At 32.6% G+C, this 19253-nt stretch overlaps 11 protein-coding genes across 11 annotated transcripts, besides 2 other annotated features; 9 read left to right on the forward strand and 2 right to left on the reverse strand.

Annotated features, from left to right (window-relative positions):
- Positions 1 to 2791: part of a mobile genetic element that runs on past the window's edge.
- Positions 340 to 1596, reverse strand: TVAGG3_0366040 (MULE transposase domain-containing protein; the record flags this gene model as incomplete). The annotated part of the gene is made up of 1 exon (XM_001324054.2): positions 340 to 1596. The coding sequence occupies one exon, from the start codon at positions 1594 to 1596 to the stop codon at positions 340 to 342; it is 1257 nt and encodes a 418-aa protein (XP_001324089.2).
- Positions 2792 to 2922: 131 nt separating the features above from the next.
- Positions 2923 to 3598, forward strand: TVAGG3_0366050 (GTPase protein; the record flags this gene model as incomplete). The annotated part of the gene is made up of 1 exon (XM_001324055.2): positions 2924 to 3511. The coding sequence occupies one exon, from the start codon at positions 2924 to 2926 to the stop codon at positions 3509 to 3511; it is 588 nt and encodes a 195-aa protein (XP_001324090.1).
- A 253-nt stretch (positions 3599 to 3851) lies between these two features.
- TVAGG3_0366060 (galactose-binding domain-like family) lies at positions 3852 to 4550 on the forward strand (the record flags this gene model as incomplete). The annotated part of the gene is made up of 1 exon (XM_001324056.1): positions 3852 to 4550. The coding sequence occupies one exon, from the start codon at positions 3852 to 3854 to the stop codon at positions 4548 to 4550; it is 699 nt and encodes a 232-aa protein (XP_001324091.1).
- An 8-nt stretch (positions 4551 to 4558) lies between these two features.
- Positions 4559 to 5544, forward strand: TVAGG3_0366070 (glycine-rich protein family; the record flags this gene model as incomplete). Its single annotated transcript, XM_001324057.2, has 1 exon — positions 4963 to 5373. One exon carries the CDS (start codon positions 4963 to 4965, stop codon positions 5371 to 5373), a length of 411 nt encoding a protein of 136 aa, XP_001324092.1.
- Positions 5545 to 5782: 238 nt separating this feature from the next.
- On the forward strand, positions 5783 to 6337 carry TVAGG3_0366080 (glycine-rich protein family; the record flags this gene model as incomplete). The annotated part of the gene is made up of 1 exon (XM_001324058.2): positions 5801 to 6046. The coding sequence occupies one exon, from the start codon at positions 5801 to 5803 to the stop codon at positions 6044 to 6046; it is 246 nt and encodes an 81-aa protein (XP_001324093.1).
- Positions 6338 to 7016: 679 nt separating this feature from the next.
- TVAGG3_0366090 (glycine-rich protein family) lies at positions 7017 to 7997 on the forward strand (the record flags this gene model as incomplete). Its single annotated transcript, XM_001324059.1, has 1 exon — positions 7017 to 7997. The coding sequence occupies one exon, from the start codon at positions 7017 to 7019 to the stop codon at positions 7995 to 7997; it is 981 nt and encodes a 326-aa protein (XP_001324094.1).
- Positions 7998 to 8750: 753 nt separating this feature from the next.
- Positions 8751 to 9593, forward strand: TVAGG3_0366100 (glycine-rich protein family; the record flags this gene model as incomplete). The annotated part of the gene is made up of 1 exon (XM_051231576.1): positions 8751 to 9593. One exon carries the CDS (start codon positions 8751 to 8753, stop codon positions 9591 to 9593), a length of 843 nt encoding a protein of 280 aa, XP_051101306.1.
- Positions 9566 to 11078: a mobile genetic element.
- Positions 11079 to 11348: 270 nt separating this feature from the next.
- On the reverse strand, positions 11349 to 14728 carry TVAGG3_0366120 (3',5'-cyclic-nucleotide phosphodiesterase protein; the record flags this gene model as incomplete). The annotated part of the gene is made up of 1 exon (XM_001324060.1): positions 11350 to 14481. The coding sequence occupies one exon, from the start codon at positions 14479 to 14481 to the stop codon at positions 11350 to 11352; it is 3132 nt and encodes a 1043-aa protein (XP_001324095.1).
- Positions 14729 to 14961: 233 nt separating this feature from the next.
- On the forward strand, positions 14962 to 16206 carry TVAGG3_0366130 (mRNA binding; the record flags this gene model as incomplete). The annotated part of the gene is made up of 1 exon (XM_001324061.1): positions 14962 to 16206. The coding sequence occupies one exon, from the start codon at positions 14962 to 14964 to the stop codon at positions 16204 to 16206; it is 1245 nt and encodes a 414-aa protein (XP_001324096.1).
- A 351-nt stretch (positions 16207 to 16557) lies between these two features.
- TVAGG3_0366140 (uncharacterized protein) lies at positions 16558 to 17604 on the forward strand (the record flags this gene model as incomplete). Its single annotated transcript, XM_001324062.1, has 1 exon — positions 16558 to 17604. The coding sequence occupies one exon, from the start codon at positions 16558 to 16560 to the stop codon at positions 17602 to 17604; it is 1047 nt and encodes a 348-aa protein (XP_001324097.1).
- Positions 17605 to 17752: 148 nt separating this feature from the next.
- Positions 17753 to 18866, forward strand: TVAGG3_0366150 (uncharacterized protein; the record flags this gene model as incomplete). Its single annotated transcript, XM_001324063.1, has 1 exon — positions 17815 to 18795. One exon carries the CDS (start codon positions 17815 to 17817, stop codon positions 18793 to 18795), a length of 981 nt encoding a protein of 326 aa, XP_001324098.1.
- Positions 18867 to 19253: the final 387 nt, after the last annotated feature.

The following is a 19253-nucleotide window of genomic DNA, read 5'->3' on the forward strand; positions in this document are numbered from 1 at the left end:
TGTTACTTTTTCGAAATAAAAGTAAAAACAAATTTATACTAATTTACTTCAAAATACAAAAGTATTTGACAGCTAAAATTAGTTACTTTAGCAAGCCTATCAATACCCTTTTACGATTATTGCTACTTTTTCGAAATAAAAGTAAAAACAAATTTATACTAATTTACTTCAAAATACAAAAGTATTTGACAGCTAAAATTAGTTACTTTAGCAAGCCTATCAATACCCTTTTACGATTATTGCTACTTTTTCGAAATAAAATAAATTTATTATCAAAAACCTTTTTTTCTTAGTAAAAATAAAAATGTTATTTTATATCAAGTTTTTATTCATAAATTTTTATAATGTTGTATAAATTTGAAGGTGGAAATCTGTAATAATTTTATCTTGAAAAGACTTGGCATTCTCAACAATGAATTGAGGGGTATTGCATCCAAATTCTGTAATTTGCGTGAGAATACTAAGCTTGATTTCCATTGGGATACTTAATTTCGAAAAATACTGGGTCATTCGTTTTTGAACCTTTGCTGCCTTGACAACTTTATCAAGTAGGTCATCTAAACCCAATTGAAGCGTATTTAAGTTTGCTGATGAGTTAACTATTAACGATTTAATTTTATCAGTGAGCATTATACATTTTTCTGTATCCAGTCTGATTGTAGACTTTTTTGGCTTTTTTTCAGATGGCAACGGATTTGGAATTTTGTCTCTGAGCCTTATATCTTGAGAAATTCTGTAATAAAATGAAGGAACGATAAAATCGATTAATTTCATCACAAATCGATCAAATCTCATGAAAATTGTTCCGCCAAAGTAGTAATATTTAATTTTTTTGTTAATCGATTCTGAAATGTTATTTGTGAGAGCTAAATTTTCATCTCTTTCAGCGGCTGTCCATCTTTCTTGGTTTGATATCCATTGATTTTGTATGTATTTTGAAAATTCTGGGAATTTTTCGGCTATTTCCAGAATTTTTTTGAACGTTGGTTCAATCCATTCTTTCTTGCCATTTCTGCCGTATGCAAGATAGTTCATTTTTGTATCTAATATCAATTTGTCTGAACTCTCAAATGCATAATCTTTCAAATTTTTTCTGAACGCCCTCATTACATGAACTGCACACCAATGAAGGATAACTTCTGGAAAAGAGTTGATAATCGCATTTTCGATTTCTTGTGCACAATCTGACATAAAATATTTTGGTTTTACTTTTGCCCAGTTAAAAAATGCCTTGAGACAGAATGCAATATTTTCTGAAGTGTTTGGATAAACGACAAATTGAAAAATTGGGAATGCATGTGTATTTGGAAATTTGGCTGATATCATGTAAAACAACATTTTAAATTCAAGTAATGAATGGGTTGCATCAATAAAATGCTCTTTCACAATTTTGATTATGTCCAGAAATTTGAAAGAAGCATAATAAAAGATTAATTTCTTTGGTTTGTTGTAATTATCGACATCGAAATAAATTAAATCTTTTGGTGACTCTTGTTCTTTGATACCCTTAAATAATCGAGTTGACTTGAATTGATTATCATCGTACTTTTGAATACCTTTGATCTTTTTATTTCCTTTTTCCTGAATTGTTTTCATTTGATCTGAAGATGCATTCAAAAAAGATGGCCTGTTAAGTGGATCATCCAGATCAAGTTTTTTGTCGCATTCAATTTGAGCTATTTTCGGATCACCCCCTGTTTTATAAAATTAATAAGTACCCGACGATAGCATTGTGATAATGTGTGGTATTTCTTTGTCTCATCTTTGATTTGATTGTGATTATGTGTTCCATTATATTCTGTTAGGATATATTCTTCATCATCCTTTAGAAATGAAATACATGCTTCACATTTATCTGCACTACACCTGAATTTTAATTTTGTTCCCCCTAAATTTGGATTTTTTTAATTGATATGGACAACCTGCATGGCATTCGTTATCAATGACAGCTTTCATAGCATCTATATAAGATAGCCTTTCTTTAAGTTCGCATGGTGCATCGATATGCATCAAAAAAATGAAATGAAATTTCAATATCAAAAAAAGCACAAAATTTGAAAAAATTCACAAATCTCGGTTTCTGAAAGAAAATGGCCTCTTAAACTTTGTGCATATATTCATCTATAAGACACATTGTATCCATATATTATTTAGCCAACACAACTTATCTGGTATCGAGAAAATTCAAAAAAAGCACAAAATTTGAAAATTGCTCGGTTCTACATTCAAAATAAATTTCATTAATTTTTACGTACATATTAAGGTATTTATCTTTTACATATATAATCTTCATTAGATATATACATGATAAATAAAATCAATAAAACATTAAAAATCAAAAAAATTAGATGAACCTTGGCAATTAAACTTTATTAAATAATAGTTGTTTATAAATTATATTATATTATCATTTAATATTATTTTGATAATGAAGATTTTATTTTGCAATAATATAAACGAAATTTTTTACCTTATGAACTTTTGATGGAAATATGCAAATTTAAAATAATAAAGAAAGCCGCGAGCGAAGCGATCGGCTTAGTTCGAAGATTTTGATTCAAATCTTTGCTGATCTGTAATTTGCGGAAGCCGCGAGCGAATCGAGCGGCTTAGGTCTAAGATTTTGATTCAAATCTTTGCTTATATTCCTTAAATTCTTTATGAAACTCGCAACAGTTCCATAAAAAATTTTAAATTCTAAACTGTCGAAATTACCGATCGGTAATCACACCCTTCACGGGTGTGTCATTTTTTACAGGCGTGTCACTTTTAGCTAAAATTACCCCGACTCAATTCAAAATTGAATGATAAAACTGACATAAAATTTTGGGAGTGAAAACTTTAATAACGAATCAAGAAAGACACATATTAACAACTATAATTTCTGCAGGAGAAAATATTTTTTGTAATTTTTTTTTAAAGAATGTTATCTCAGAAAGTTGTTATGGTCGGAGACTCAAGTGTTGGTAAAACATGTATCGTCTCTCGACTTATAAACAGCCAATTTAATTCAAGATCTGTTCCAACAGTTGTTGCACAATATCATCAATATAGCGTAACAGTAAATGATATATCATGCGATTTAGATATATATGATACTGCAGGACAAGATCAATATAAATCTTTAGCACCTCTTTATTACAGGGGCGCTTCAATTGGAATATTTGTTTTTGATGTTACGATAAAGAAATCTTTTGAAAATTTACCAAGTTGGATTGAATCATTCAAAAATATAAATGGAGATGAGAAAATTATTGTCATAGCAGGAAATAAAATCGATATGCCTCAAGAAACATGGCAAGTAGATCCAATTGACGTCGATACATTTGCAAGAAATTGTGGGTACCAATCATATATGACATCTGCTTTTACTGGCCAAGGCATCAACGAATTATTTTTAGGTGCCGCCACCCAATTAATCGAAAGTAGACATTCAGTAGCAATTACAGAAGATGAAGAAGCTGTTCCTAGATTGCAGCCAAAGAAAGAAGAATCTAAAAAATGCTGTTAATTTATTGGCTGCATATAGATAGTTCATATTGCCAGTTTAGATTCTTTTTACAGTTAAATGTTAAATATATTCTTACTATTCCTACAAACATACAATTTTATTTCCTCAATTTATAATTAATTATATATCATATAAACATCATAATTTAACTTTCATTCTTTCACGGAATATAGGCTATTCATAAAGTTCCATAACAAATTGATCATCATTGATCCAAAATTTTTCATGAAAAACTGTTTTCATAAAAAATTTCAACGGCAAAAATAAAGCAAAGCGAATGATTGGCTTATTTTATTATTTAAAAACAAATCAAATATGATTTGAATTTTGAAAAGTGACAATGCTCTTATGTTTACTTTCAACATTCAATAGTGAACGAGGAATATTTCGTAAATATTATCACGACAAGATAATTAGTGTAAACGTAAGTAATACATCAAAGCTCCACTTTGATGGAAGATTTCAAGATTCTTCTCCAGATTTAGCTATACAACCAGTTGATAAAAAGGAAGATTGGTCATCTGGATGCTCAAAAAACCATGCAGTTTTCCCATGGATTACTTTTAGTCTAAAAAATAAGAAATTTGTTTTTGATGCGTACTTTATTAGATCTGGTTGTGGCTATTATGGATACTGCTGTGATGAAAATATCGGCTGCTGTGCTTGCACACTTTACAGCTGGTTGCTTCAAATTTCAGATGATAATTTCACATGGATTGACGTTCATAAGGTTGAAAAAGATAAATCTTTGACAAGATGCCGTAGCAAGACATATCAAATGGATTCAAAGTACACAGCAAAATACATCAGACTAATTCAAACAGAAGCGACTTCAGGAGAACCACCATGCATTGCCATTAACAGAATAGACTTTCTTGGAAAGGCTATCAATGATGATGGAACTGAAGATATATCAGAAGAAGAAGAAGAAGAAGAAGCAGATGCTAAAATTGAAAATTTAACTCCTGCACATGATGAAGATGAAGATATAAGCATTATTGGTCATGTATCAAAGTATAACCACCATCAGGCAGTATAAGTCTTTAATTTTGAAAAAAAAAATAGGAATATAAAATTTTTATTGTTTTTCAATCACAAATACGCTTATCTTATTGGATTTTACCATACAAAATTTTATATTGTATATCAATTAAGACAAAAGAAGCAGGAAATTTTAATTGAATTTGAAATTGAAAGACAGAACAGAAAAATATGAATATTTATGAGATAAGTAGTCACTTGCAATCTCTAAAATGCGCGGCTCATTGATTCCGAAATTCAATGTAGTCAAAAAATGTCAACTCATTTTATGCCATACTTTCAGCGTTTCTATCATGCATTCATGAATTATCATTCACTCGATAAAGCATACAACTGATACCTTAGTTCATGAAACTCGATTTTAATATCAAGACTGAAATTTTCAACATTAATTTTATTGATATATTTGGATGTTTATCAATTATAGATTATTAAATTCAAGTAAAGGAACTGCAAATGTTACGTATCAGGACCTGAATGAATTTACGTTTGAATACCCTTGCAAATCAAATAATGATTGCACACCATATGTAGCAGAAATCCAAGCAGGCCGATACATCTTTGAAGTTTGGGGAGCACAAGGCGGCCAAAACGGCGGCCTTGGTGGCTATGCAAAAGGCACAATCTCATTGAAAGCTACTACAACGGCATATATCTACATCGGAGGCCAAGGAAGTAGTAACCCTGGCAATACTAATTATGGTGGCTACAATGGTGGTGGCAATGGCACTGGCATTTTTAGAGACTGCACAAAAGAATACGCCTACCTTCTGAGCAGTGGGGAGGGGCAACAGACATTCGCCTTCGCCAAGATTCTCTAAATCATCGAGTAATTGTTGCGGGCGGTGGCGGGGGTATTTCATATGAATATTATTATTACGAAAACAAGGGCGATGACGAAGGTATTTCATATGAATATTATTATAATTACGAAAACAAGGGCGATGGTGGCGGAATAAAGGGAGGCGATGGAGAATCTGAATATTCTAGCGTACCTGGCCATGGAGGCAATCAAACGAGCCCTGGATTACTTGAATGCGAAGACGAATTTAAATGTTTATCAGAAGACGAATATATCAAAGCTGGATTCGGATACGGCGGATCATCAAATGACCAAACTAACCTTCCTACGGTCGGCGGTGGAGGTGGATGGTTTGGTGGCTCCGTATCTTTTTTTACATTAATTGTGAAAAATATTCTGATCCTGATTTTAAAAGAAGATTTATCCCTAGGCAGGGCCGTGTTGAAATGGAATATCCAGAATTGGCAGCTGGAGGAGGATCAGGATATGTTCTTTCAAGTACCTCCCACAAACCAGATTATTACATTTATTCAGAAGATGACTATATGAGTGATACTAAATTAACAAAAGGTCTTCAAGAAGGCAACGGGAAAGCCAAAATCACTTTATTAGAATTATTTGAAGAAGAAGAAATCAAAGAGTCTCCTTGCCATAACTACATACAACAACGTTTCTCAATAAGAAAGAGATAAAGCATTATATATGATTTCCATTTGTTTGCATAACGTTTAACAGCATTCATCTTATTTTAACTCGAATTCGGAATCACCCATAGATGAAGATCTGATAGAAGTTTAATGTTCTAGTTGAAGCCAATCCAACTTTGTCCTTAATTCAAACAAATTCGATAATACAATTCATGTTTTGTAAGTACTATTTATCAACACTGACTATGATTTGCTAGTGAATCTGAGCCTTCTTTTAGAAAATACTAAAAAGAAGTAATACTTTCATCTTACTCCGAATAAAAACATATTATTTTTAGATAGGCATCATGCATATTTAGATCTCTGAAGAAAGATAATTGGATTTTTAGAGTGTTTATTTGGTGTTTCATTATATATGCTTCAAGGAATGGGAAAAACATTATCTTTATGCATACTAATGGAAGGAAATATATCCATTCAAGTACATCTAATAAACAGGATTATTACATTTATTTCTAAGATGATTAATCTTCATGCTGCTCAAATATAATCTGACGATAGTTTTATAAAAAGTCTATGCAAACTTCCTCTATCTACTTTTAATTCTCAATAAAACTTTATCATAAATTATTTCTAAAACTCAACTCTTTCCACGTTTAAATTCAATTTCAAATCATTTAAAAAGTATATTAATGCAATTTTCATCATAAAATCAAACAAAAATAATTTCTGAATATTAAAAATTATCATCAAGCAATTGTGGCACTTTTTGTGGGATTATAAACGAACTTGAAAAAATAATATCAAATATCTATTTAAAAATATATTTACAATTTTTTAATGCACACTTCTCAAAAAGCGTATAAAATATTTTGAAGTAATCCGATAAGAAATTATTGAGAGAGACAATTGTATTCAAAAGATTTTCTTTCAATGAAGAGAGCTTTGGGTTTCGTAACAAAAGCTTACCAAAGAGTGGTAAACTAATTTCTTCGTCAATTGTTCAGATATATATATGTTTATCAAATATGGCTTGAAAGATGAGAATAAAGGAACTGCAAAAGTTTCGCGCGAGAAAGAAAATGAAATCGTCTTTGAATACCCTTGCGAATCAAATTATGATTGCACACCTTACTACGCAAAAATCCCAGCAGGCCAATACATCTTTGAAGTTTGGGGAGCACAAGGTGGTCAAAACGGCGGCCTTGGTGGCTACGCAAAAGGCACTATCTCACTCAAATTAAATACTACTGCCTTTATTTCTATCGGCGGCCAAGGAAGCAGTAACACTGATAATGAGTTTCACCCCGGCGGTTACAATGGTGGTGGCACAGGCCGTGGCCATGCCATAGAATATCACACCGGCGGTGGAGGAGGTGCCACAGACATCCGCCTTCTTTCTGATACGCTTTATCACCGCGTCATTGTGGCTGGTGGCGGTGGTGGGATTATATCTGGTTTAGAATGTGAGACCTACGGATTCGGCGGTGGAGAATTTGGTGGTGATGGTTGTGAGAAAGGGCGTAATTCATTTTCAGGTAAAGGAGGCAATCAAATCAGTCCAGGCGAATCTGAAGAAATAGTTAATCAACAACATCCAGGTTTTGGAATTGGCGGATCAGTAACCGCTAACTCCAAAAACATCGGATCGGGCGGTGGAGGTGGCTGGTATGGTGGCTCGATATCGTATTTTGATCCTGATATTAACGTTTATTTAGATCCTGAATATCAAATATCTCCTAATTCTGGAGCTGGTGGAGGGTCTGGATATGTTCTGACAAAAGACTCATACAAACCAGCAGGTTATTTTTCTTCCGAAGATGATTATTTTATGACAGATATTGATTTATCAGGTCGAATTAAACAACGAGGCAACGGGAAAGCCAAGATCACTTTATTAGAATTATTTGAAGATGAAAAAGAAGTAGAAGAAGAAATCAAAGAATCTCCTTGTCATAACTACATAGAACAACATTTCCTAATGAGAAAGAGATAAAAAAATCCTCTTCAATGCTTATGCAAATGTTGGTTTTTCATTAGCTTACATATTGATTGTATCCATTAGCATCAATTTAAATACTAGAATATTTTATTAGTGATTCTTTGTTTAAGGGTGCACACATGTCTTTATGACACAACATTCAATTATGTTATTTACGGTTAATTTTCAATGATTCTTCGCGCTCGTTGTCAGAAATTTGATTTAAAGTCGGAGTCAACCCTTCAGGGTTTCAGAGAAATTTATAAAGCTAATATTTGAATAGCATTAATTGGAACGTAATATTAGAAATTAGAGATAAGATAATTATGATTAAAAGTAGTTATACAAATCGAATTAACATGTTAATTTGATCTGTATCATAAAAACAAACATAAATAATTTATTTAAGCTCCAAAATAAAAGAAATTACTGAGAGGAACAATAGAAGAAAGCTTTGGAATGCCCTGCTAAAAACTTATCAAAGGGTGTTAAAACGAATTCTTCGCCAGCAGTTACATAAAGAAATATGAATATTCATGATATAAATAACTGTTATTATCCTAAAAATGTGCGGTTCCAGGATTATAAAATTCAATGATGTCAAAAAGTGACAATTTATTTTATGCCAACTTTCCTACAAATCCACCCTGTATTCATAAATTATCATATACTCGATGGATAATACAGCTGATACCATAATTCATGATATTTAATTTTAATATCAAGGCTAATAATCATAAATATATTTAGATATTTATCAAATATGACTTGTTAGATTCAAGTAAAGGCACTGCAAATGTTTTGCACGAAAAAGGAAATGAAATCACATTTAATTACCCTTGCGAATCAAACCATGATTGCACACCATATGTCGCAGAAATCCAAGCAGGCCGATACATCTTTGAAGTTTGGGGAGCACAAGGTGGCCAGAACGGCGGCCTTGGTGGCTACGCAAAAGGAACAATCTCGCTCAAAAAAAATACCACTGCCTTTATTTATATCGGCGGCCAAGGAAGCAGTAATACCAATAATATTCACCCCGGCGGTTTCAACGGTGGTGGGACAGGCGTTGGCTATGTGGATGAATCTTATACGGGCGGAGGAGGAGGTGCTTCAGACATCCGCCTTCTTGCTAATTCGCTTTATTACCGCGCCATCGTGGCCGGTGGTGGCGGTGGGATTATATCTTACATAGGCAGCCACACCGAAGGATTCGGTGGTGGAGAATTTGGTGGCGATGGTTATCAAATTCGTGAAGAATCCTATCCCGGCAAAGGAGGCAATCAAACGCGTCCAGGAGACAGCCTTCCATACTCTAGTCTCCAATATCCAGGCTTTGGATTTGGCGGATCAGTTGGCGAAACTGATGCATACGGATCAGGCGGTGGAGGGGGCTGGTATGGTGGCTCGGTATCGATTTTTATCCCTGTTGCTCCTGAAGAAGAATATGTGGTTGATCCTGGATCAGGAGCTGGTGGAGGGTCTGGATATGTTCTGACAAAAGACTCATACAAACCAGCAGGTTATTTTTTTTCTGAAGATGATTATTTTATGACAGATATCGATTTATCAGGTCGAATTAAGGCTCCGGTCCCACCCTCTCAATTTTAAAAGTTTTAATATCTCCACCAATATGAGTTTTTGATACTTTTATTTTAGTATATAATATCATTATGTAATACACTATAGTATTGTATATTTAAACTGAGTATTACTATTATAGTTCATCTTATCTGAGAATTCGGTATTTTGACAAATTTCAACTTTGACTGGTGAAACTATTTATAATCAAAAAAGCCCACGACATTTTATAGCATATTAGTGATACATTATATTGTTATTAGTAAACTTGATTTTCAATCTCTTCTAGATGAGTTATTTGTTTTTTTGAAAAAATCTGACAAATCACTTTTTGACAGAATCTAAAGATTTTTGATTTGTGAAAGTTTTAATAATATGATAAGGTTTATATATGCTATCATAATATAATAAAATCATATAATATTACATTATCGCTATATATGTCGAATATTAAAAAATTGTATATTAACATTTTTTGTCATATCTTGATAATAAAGAAAAAACTCTCAGTTCCCCTTCAACAAATTGTTAGAATGCAACTAAAGTTTATTTTGATATAGTGAGTTTGCTTCTAAAAAGTATATGAAAGAAGAATTAGATTTGCAAGACCCCTATAAAAAACCATTTTTGCGTCGAGAATAACTTCATGCACGATTAATTGATATGATAATAAAAATCATATATGATAATTACTTAATATAGGCAACAATATTGTATTAATCACTTTTTGTCAAAACGGTTTTTCGATAATTGAGTATTCAATTTTCCAAAAATCCATTCAATAATTTGATTTATAATTCAACGTATAAGAAAAAACTCTAGTTCCCCTTCGACAATTTGTAAAGAAAATTATATAGTTTCTATCGACACTATTTGTATATTCTACCTTCTTCGGTATTTCGAAGAATTAGGTTTGCAAATTTGATATTTTTGATGTATTTATTCAAATTGAGAGGATTTTTGACGATAGAAGTAGGTGTTTTTTGAATTACAATTTTATATTGATGTGCATGATAAAAATTTGAACTTATATTATGGTGACATAGTATAAGTCATAATGTATTAATATACAAAAGATATTCAAAAAATTCCTTTCCAATATGTATAAACAAATCGATTTTTTAAATTAAATTTAAACCTTAAACTCAATATATTAAAAAGTGACATTATTTTAATTAGAAGTACAAAAATCCATAGTCATAGAATTATCAAATGATTGAAAATTGTTATAATTGGGCGCATTATACTCATTTATGAATTTACTATACTATATACTTTGCAAATTTAAAAATCCAAATTTTCAATTTTTAAAATATCATTATTTATCATATATCAAATAGTAAAGTTAGTATATATCATGTTTAAAACGATAATATAGTCAAATTCGAAAATTTTAAAAATAGATAATATTTAATTTTTATAAAATATTGGTATATGTGCAATATATTGGTATATTTTTACTCCTTATTAGATACTCGTCCTAACTATATGCAGCAATCATGCAGGACTGGAGCCTTAAACAACGAGGCAACGGAAAAGCCAAGATTACCTTATTAGAATTATATAAGCAAAAAGAAGTCAAAGATAGTTTTGTATACTGTTTGTGTAAACTCACACTCTCTACATCGATTATTTTTTCTCAAAAGAAAACATCTCATTTTTAATTTTATTGACAGCAATATTAGAAATTAAAGCTAAAGTTATAAAGTGAATTAACATGTTAATTTAATTTATATCATAAAAACAAACAAAAATAATTTACTAATATAAAGAAAAATATAAGAAATTATTGAGAGAGACAATTAATTGTATTCATAAGAGATTCTTTCATTGAAGAAAGCTTTGGAATTCGTGCTAAAAGCTTATCAAAGAGTGGTAAAACAATTTCTTCGCCAACTGTTCTAGAAACTGCAGCAGTTACGTCATCTTTAGATTCCAGTGCGAAATATCTTCGAAATTCACTAATTTTTGTTATCATTGCACCAATAAGATTCAACTGTTCGTGGTTTGAAGAATCAAAGACTTCAATCTTTTTGTATTCTTCTTCAGCATTGAAACAGAAACATTTCGAAAGCATTGGCCAGAAATCTTCATCTATTTCTGGAAGTCCTGAATCCAATGATGCCAACATTGCTCTTTCAAGTCGAACTAAATAATCAGGATGATCTCCAAAACAAACAGAAGCAGCAGAATTATCATTTGGATCATTCAAGAGCCAGAACAAAGAAGCAATCAATATTGCTGACTTTTGTTTCTTCGTGAAAAGTGATTCAGATAATTCCAAAATTGCTGCGGAAAACTGCATGCATTCAACACAAGAACTCCAAAGACCTTTTGACATTTTCATTGCCGATTTTACAAGTCTCCTGCAGATATCAACATTTACATTTCCTTGCAAATTCAGAAGATATATTGAAAGACCAAGCATTTCATCTTTATTAAGATTTCCAATCTTGATCTTATAATCCAATGGATCTTGTATCTTCGGAAGGTTGACGAAAATGTTCTTTTTGATTTGTGATTTTAGATTTTTGTTGAACAGTCTACAATAATTCGCATGCGATTTAATTATTGGCAAGAAAGCATTAAATGTATAAATAGAATCACCTATTTCCTTTCCAATAAACAACATGAAAATATCATCACAGAAATTGATTATAACAGCTTTTTTGCCATAAACATCTGCTTCGAGTTGAGTTTTCTTGTACATCTCGTATTTCAATTCGAAAACATCTCTGTTTTCTTTCAAAAGCTTATCAATGTCTGGTGTCTTTCTTATATTCCTAAAATCATTCTTCGTTGAGTGTGCGAAATACGAATTTTCCTGTGCATCGTAAATATAAAGACAAGCTTGTTCGAAACCTGCGAAAGAACCAATACCCCTACAAAACTCTGCGAGATTACTAGTTTCCATGTGTTTCTTGGCAACTTCTGTTACACCTTGTACAGTTAGTAATCTTTGCTTTTGTATTTTCACGTCTTTCTTGAACTGTTCTTCATCAGTAATGTTAAATGAGAAATTACAAAAAGCTCTTGCGATGCTTTCAGAGTTATCATGCAATCTATTCGACAAATTCAAAGGATTTGCACAGAAAATGCCGTATCTCGTTGATCCACGGCTTTCAAAACAAATAAATACTGATCTGTAGCTGAATCCTTGTATCGGTTCAAAGTTAGGAAGTTCATTAGGAGATGTTGTGTTTACTATTGAACCTCTTTCGAACTGATCTTTTACGAATTTCTCGGAAAAAGCTTTTCTTCCGAATTCGTAAAGTTTCTTTGGATTTTCTCCATCACCTTTTCTATAAACAGTCATTGAATCAACATTCATTGCTTTGTAAAGAGTATTAAATATATCGTCATGGTTAAATGACATTGCAGCCATTTTTTCTGGTACTAAACTAAAATCTTTTATACCTGCCTCGAGGTGTTCTTTTGATTTCGTTTCAGTAACACGTTGAACAACTAAAGACATTGTTGGAGCAATGACCATGGCTGCTTCCAATTGTTCTTCAGTGAATAATGTTCCTCTAGGAGCTGCTGCACATAAAACTGCAATGCATTCATTTGTTGATGACATGATTGGAGCTCCGTAAAATGATTTTCCAATACACCATGAATCAACTTTTTTGTGACAAAGTGATTCTTCTAATTTCTGTTCAATGAAGATTCTTCTTGTTTTGGCAATATGATGTGTAATTCCCGCGAAAGGAAGCTTCTTATCCAATGCTGTCTTCTCTTCTGTCAAAACATTGAAGATGAGCTCGTTGTGGTCGATGAAAAATAGTTTAATTATGTCGGCACCGATTAATTTCGGAAAATTGTTGTCGATAAAAGGAACAAGGTTTTCCATTCTATCGATTTTCAGACAATTCCTCTCAAAATCATCAACTTTCTTTTTGTAATCGTTGGGAGTAATGATTCCTGGAGCTTTCTGGTCAATGATAATGAGTGAAGAGTTAAGAAGAGAGAAGATATCGCCTACAGAGATGTCTTCGTTCTTGAAAGGAAGAGAGGAATCGTCAGATCTGATCGCCAAAACTGAAGCAGCGTCTCTGGCGGGAACTATGATGCACGATCTGTCTTTGGGGTTAAAGACACTATCAACTTGACGGTTGAAGTTGGGAGATTCTGAAGGGTGGTTGAAAATTTGAGTTGTAGTTGTTTGAGGGATTAAAGATTTTGGATCTTTGACGTATATTGTGATATCGTTAGGAAGATCACATGCGTAAACTCCTGTACTAATATCTTTTAAGAAGTAAAATGTTGTATCTGATTCTAAAATTTTTCGAACGGCTTCCATAATTATGGATTTGAAATCAGGCTTGTTTAAATTCATGGATAGTACTAAAAATGATGACCATATCAATGAAAATCTCTGTAACTGGTGCCCAGTATAAGAAATAAATCTGGATTTCGAACTTTGAGGGAGATTTTTGATAAGATCAGCAAGCATATCTGCATATCCAGGATGTAGTAATGCCTCCAAAATCATTGGTTTGTTCCTTAAAAATTCTTCAGTAGTGTTTGGCGAAATCTGTGATATAAATGACTCTGTTTCCATGTATTTTATAGTTGTATACTTGTTTGCTTCATCCTTATCTTGTTTTAAAGATAAGCTCGATATTCTTGAGTATAACGAGTTTATTCGATCTTGGTTTTCATTCGCTTCTGCAGTGAGCATTTCGATTCTTTCTGATAGTATAGTATTGTTCGATTCTAAATTTGAAATAATCTTTTTGGAGTTTTCCGTTAATTTGTTCAAACTTCTCAGAGCTTCAACAGAAGGCTCAGATGGAATAGGATTTTTATCAAAAAAGTGCGGGGATGCTGGTTCTGTGGAAGGATCTGTCCGAGTTCTGCTTGGTAAAGGCCCCCATTTGGCTCGGAGAGCGCCTGGAGCTCCCTTTTTCTCCATCCTGTCACTTTTACATTAAAGCGACGCAGAATTTTGTATTTTAACACTAGATATCCCAATCATTCCTGTTTACAAAACAAATCTTCGGACTAAATTTTCTCGAACATTACGATTTATCCCTAAATCAATCAAAATTAATATTATTATCATTCCATTATTTGTAAATTTCACTATACATGTTATTGGTTCTTTTAATTTTCCAGCAATTCTTATTTTTTGTTCGAGAATTAATTGTAAATGGTCCAAAATGGACTTTTTGCCTGTGAATAATTTAATTTTGATCTCCTTAATCTATAAAATGAGTTATAATTTCATGAAAATTCGCAAGAATTTTTTTGAGAATACCCTCCTCAAATTTTCACTGAGAAAAAAAATTTTGTAAACTTCAAATGGGCATATTCGTTGTTTTTTGTTATCTCCATATAGATACAAATAACTTTTAACAGAAGGAAAACTCTAAAATCTTTCTACTCATTTTCAATGGAAAAATTTGAGAGAAAATTAACTCAATTTTTTCATCGCATTGTTATGACAACACAGGAAGTATTTATGGATTCTTATATATCACAAAGTATTTCAAATGCATACTCAAGTCCTCCTCTATATCGGCCATATGTTAAACCTCATGATTTTGTACAGAAAAATTTATATTCTTTAATTCCAGGAAATTTATGGGAAGCAGCGACCGGCGAAAAAGTCAAAATAGACCAAATTATTACTCAAAATGCTATAAGTGTCCTTTCAGCTAATCAAGAAGATCCGAGACGTTACGTAAATATGGCAAAAGACAGACAAAACTGCAGAAAACTACAGGACGATCTACAATTTGGAACTGATAAATTCAGAAATATAGTTTTAAATTCATTAATTCCATATCTTGGAGAATTATATTGCGATCCTTCAGCAAATTTTGTTGTACAGAAGCTCCTCGATTATGCTACAAGAGAACAAAAGATATCTTTCTTAAATGCGTTTAAAAAAGATCCTCTTGAAATTGCAAATCATCCTTGTGGGAGTAGAGTGATGCAGAAGTTTATTGAGTGCGCGGATACTGATCTAGTTGACGAATTATATGTATTTTTGTCCTCATCGATATTAGATTTATGTCAATCTTTGCATGGAAATCGAATTGTCCAACAATTCATCGATATTTTGCCGAATCGCGTACCGGAAATCATTAAATGTATCATGCCATACACGATTTCATTGGTCGCTGATAACTGCGGGTGCAGAGTTGTTCAACACCTTTTTCAACCATTCGATCAAAATAAATTAGCGCCTTTGATTTCGGAAGTTATCAAGGCTGCACCTCAACTAACGGCGAACCAATATGGTAATTATGTCATACAGAATATTATAGATGACGGAAATGAAGAACAAGTTGCAGAATTAATCAAATCTTACAAAGGTTACTATTATTCATTTTCGATACATAAATTTGCATCTAATGTAATAGAACGATGCATAAGACGAGCTAATCAGGCTCAAAGAGAATTTATTTTTGCAGATATTATCGGAGTTGAAGAAAATTACAATTACGATCGTATTTACAGCCTTATAACCGATAAATTTGGCAACTATGTGATACAAAGAATCCTTGAATTTGGTTCGGATTCCCGGATTAACGCAATCTATGACGTTGTAGATAAGAATTATGATGAATTGCAGGATGTCGGATACGCAAAGCATGTAATTACCAAGCTTAAAGCATTAGGTTTCGAATAATTTTCTTTATTATAATTGTTTATTTTGTTATTTGTTGTTAAACATGATTAAATGTTACTTATACAATAATTGATTCATTTTATAATCCAAAGAAAAGAGAATATAAATTGAAATTAAAAAATTTCGGATAATTTATGGCCATAACAATGAAACAATACTATATCCAATGAAATATGATGAATTACCATACTTTCGAATACATACTATCTAAATTTCAAAATGTAAAGGTCGAAATTTACAAATTCAGGAATAAGAAATATTAATTATGCAATGATATAGAATGCTGTTATCATATTTATAGTCATCTCAATGATGTGTATCGATTATTGTAAATATCAGAAAATCCACATCATGGAAAACATGGAAGATGTTGATGACGTCCTTCAGGAATTGATCGATTCATTGAACGGAACGAGGCAAATGAACTTCCCTGAAAGATTGTTCCTGTGTTTGGAGTTTATTGATAGACATCCAGATTATTTTGATCAAGTTGGAGCAATTTGGAGCGATGATGGCAACGATTTTGTGGTCTACAGCGATAAACTATGCCATATACTTAGAATCAAAAGGAATTCTCTTAACAAAAACTTCAATATGTACGGATTTAAAAAATTACTCTTACTAGATCCACCTCGCTTTGCAAAAAACAAGTTCAAGAGGAGTTTACTCATACGCCGTACAAGCTCTCAGTTCCAATTCAGCAGAAGTACAGATTTTAGTACGATCAGAAAAGCAGCATCATTAACGACCAGATTTACGTCAATCAAGAAGAAGATCGAAGTAACTGATGATCAGGGTCCTCTTATTCGATCCAGTTGGTTAAATTTAATCGGACCGAAAAAAAAGGTCACTAGAGACGAATTGGTTGAACGTATAATCACTGGTATTATTGAAGATCAAGGCTCATCTCATTATGATGCTTGGAAAGCTACGATAACTTCATTGATCGAAAATGAAGAGCTTGGTTTCACAGAATACATGAACTTTGTGAAGAAGTATGGTGTTCTGAGTGCGGCCATCAAATTCTTTCAAACAATTATTTCATATGATGGAATAATTGAACCATGGTATGGAAGTTCGATCAAAACTGGCTGGAATTGGTGCGTATACCAGTATTTTCCATGCAGGCTTAAAGTTTGCAAGCGTAACCGCGAGACAATTATTATTGATCATAAATTCAACGGAGAATTTGCTGTTATTACAGCAGAGTCGGGTCTTGTGACAAGCTTCTCCTTGAAAGAGTTGCTCTTTGACATTTTGAAGCTTGAGAACATTGAAATTGCAAATTTCGATGTTGAAGCCGAAGAAAATGACGTTGAAGATAATCATCTACCAAAGCTTGAATGGGAACACATTCAATCATCCCCAGAGTATACAGATTTTTCTTTACATTTATAAATAAAAAAAACTTTTTTTGTATAAAATATCGGCGTGAAGTGTCAAACAGTTTTTTCTCAAAAGAAAATTTTTGATAAAGTGGCAAATGACATTCTCTTGACATTTTATAACAATTGATTTTTATGAAATGTTGTATACTTCTAGTTGTTTATTATATTACAAGAATTTTCGATTTATTGATTGAAAATTTGAATAAATATCGAAAACATTATGTTTTTTGCTATTACTTCTCTTGGAATCTCCAAGATTTTACCATTCAAAACATTGCACGGTCCTAGATACTTCCCAAAACATGGACCATTCGTACCATTATTACCTGGGTACGAAAAGATCGGACAATACATTCCACCTTCTTATCGTATAGCCGAAAAGAACGGGCCGTACTTCCAGGAAGATGAAAATGGCTGGTTGAAGAAGCTCGCTAAACGCATTGGTGTCGGCGCCACGATTGGCCTTCCATTCCAAGAAACCGAAGAAAACGGCATGATGTTAGACTTATATAAAAGCATCCTTAAGCAAGAAATCTTGAAGGCTCTCTACGGTCAAGAAGCCGAAGAAAATGGAATAAGATTTCCAGGACCAAGACCAACTAGACCAGATCCAATATTCCCAGGACCAATATATATCCAGAAGGCCGAAAAGAATGCATTCAGACCAATCCCAATGCATCCACCACCATACTTCCAGGAAGATGAAAACGGCTGGTTCAAGAAGCTCGCTAAACGCGTTGGTGTCGGCGCCGCTATAAAGATTCTACTCCAAGAAGCCGAAGAAAATGGCCCATTCGAACCAATCCCAATCCATCCACCACCACACTTCCAGGAAGATGAAAACGGCTGGCTCAAGAAGCTCGCTAAACGCGTTGGTGTCGGCGCCGCTATGAAGATTCTACTCCAAGAAGCTGAAGAAAACAGCAAGTGGACACGTTTTCGTGATAGACACTTGAAGCCAGCTATCATTTCCATTCTCCAGAGAAATGAAGACGAAGACGAGAACAGCCTATGGACAAAAATCCGCGATGGTGTCATTAAACCAGCTGTCATTAAGGCAATATTACTTCAGGAACAAGAAGAAAACTTTAGGCAGCATAAAGAACCTATTAAAGCCAATCAAATGGAGATAACGCCACCAGAAAGACCATATCCAATTACCCTCAAACCAGTAGCCCCAGGAATCATGATTGGTATTTAATTCGATAGTTTTTTTTAATACAGATCAAATCCTTCACCTGTTGAAAGAGAACGGAATTTTATTAAATATTTCAATATTTCACCTTCATTAATTCCAAATTTACATTTTAAAAAATCTTCTGAACAACGAGATAAAAATAAGTCATTTATTTTTCACAGTCTCCATAAGTATATCAGAACACTTGACAGGCTCTTTATTAAAAGTAATAAATAAAATTCATATTAATTAATTAAAAATTGTATAAAGTTTATATGACCATCTGTTGGCATAAATCTATTGGATTCCAATTTAGAACAATTCAGAATGAGTTTTGCATATCGATATTATAATTTCAAGGATTGTAATATCGATAGTAGAAATTCCATTCGTTGCATTTTTCATACAAAATACCACCAATATTTGGAATTGAAATTGCATGAATCTGATTTTACATGTTGACAAATTGTCAAATGACATTC

The sequence above is a fragment of the Trichomonas vaginalis genome, chromosome V (genome assembly GCF_026262505.1).
Source record: "Trichomonas vaginalis G3 chromosome V, whole genome shotgun sequence".
Taxonomy (NCBI): domain Eukaryota; phylum Parabasalia; order Trichomonadida; family Trichomonadidae; genus Trichomonas; species Trichomonas vaginalis.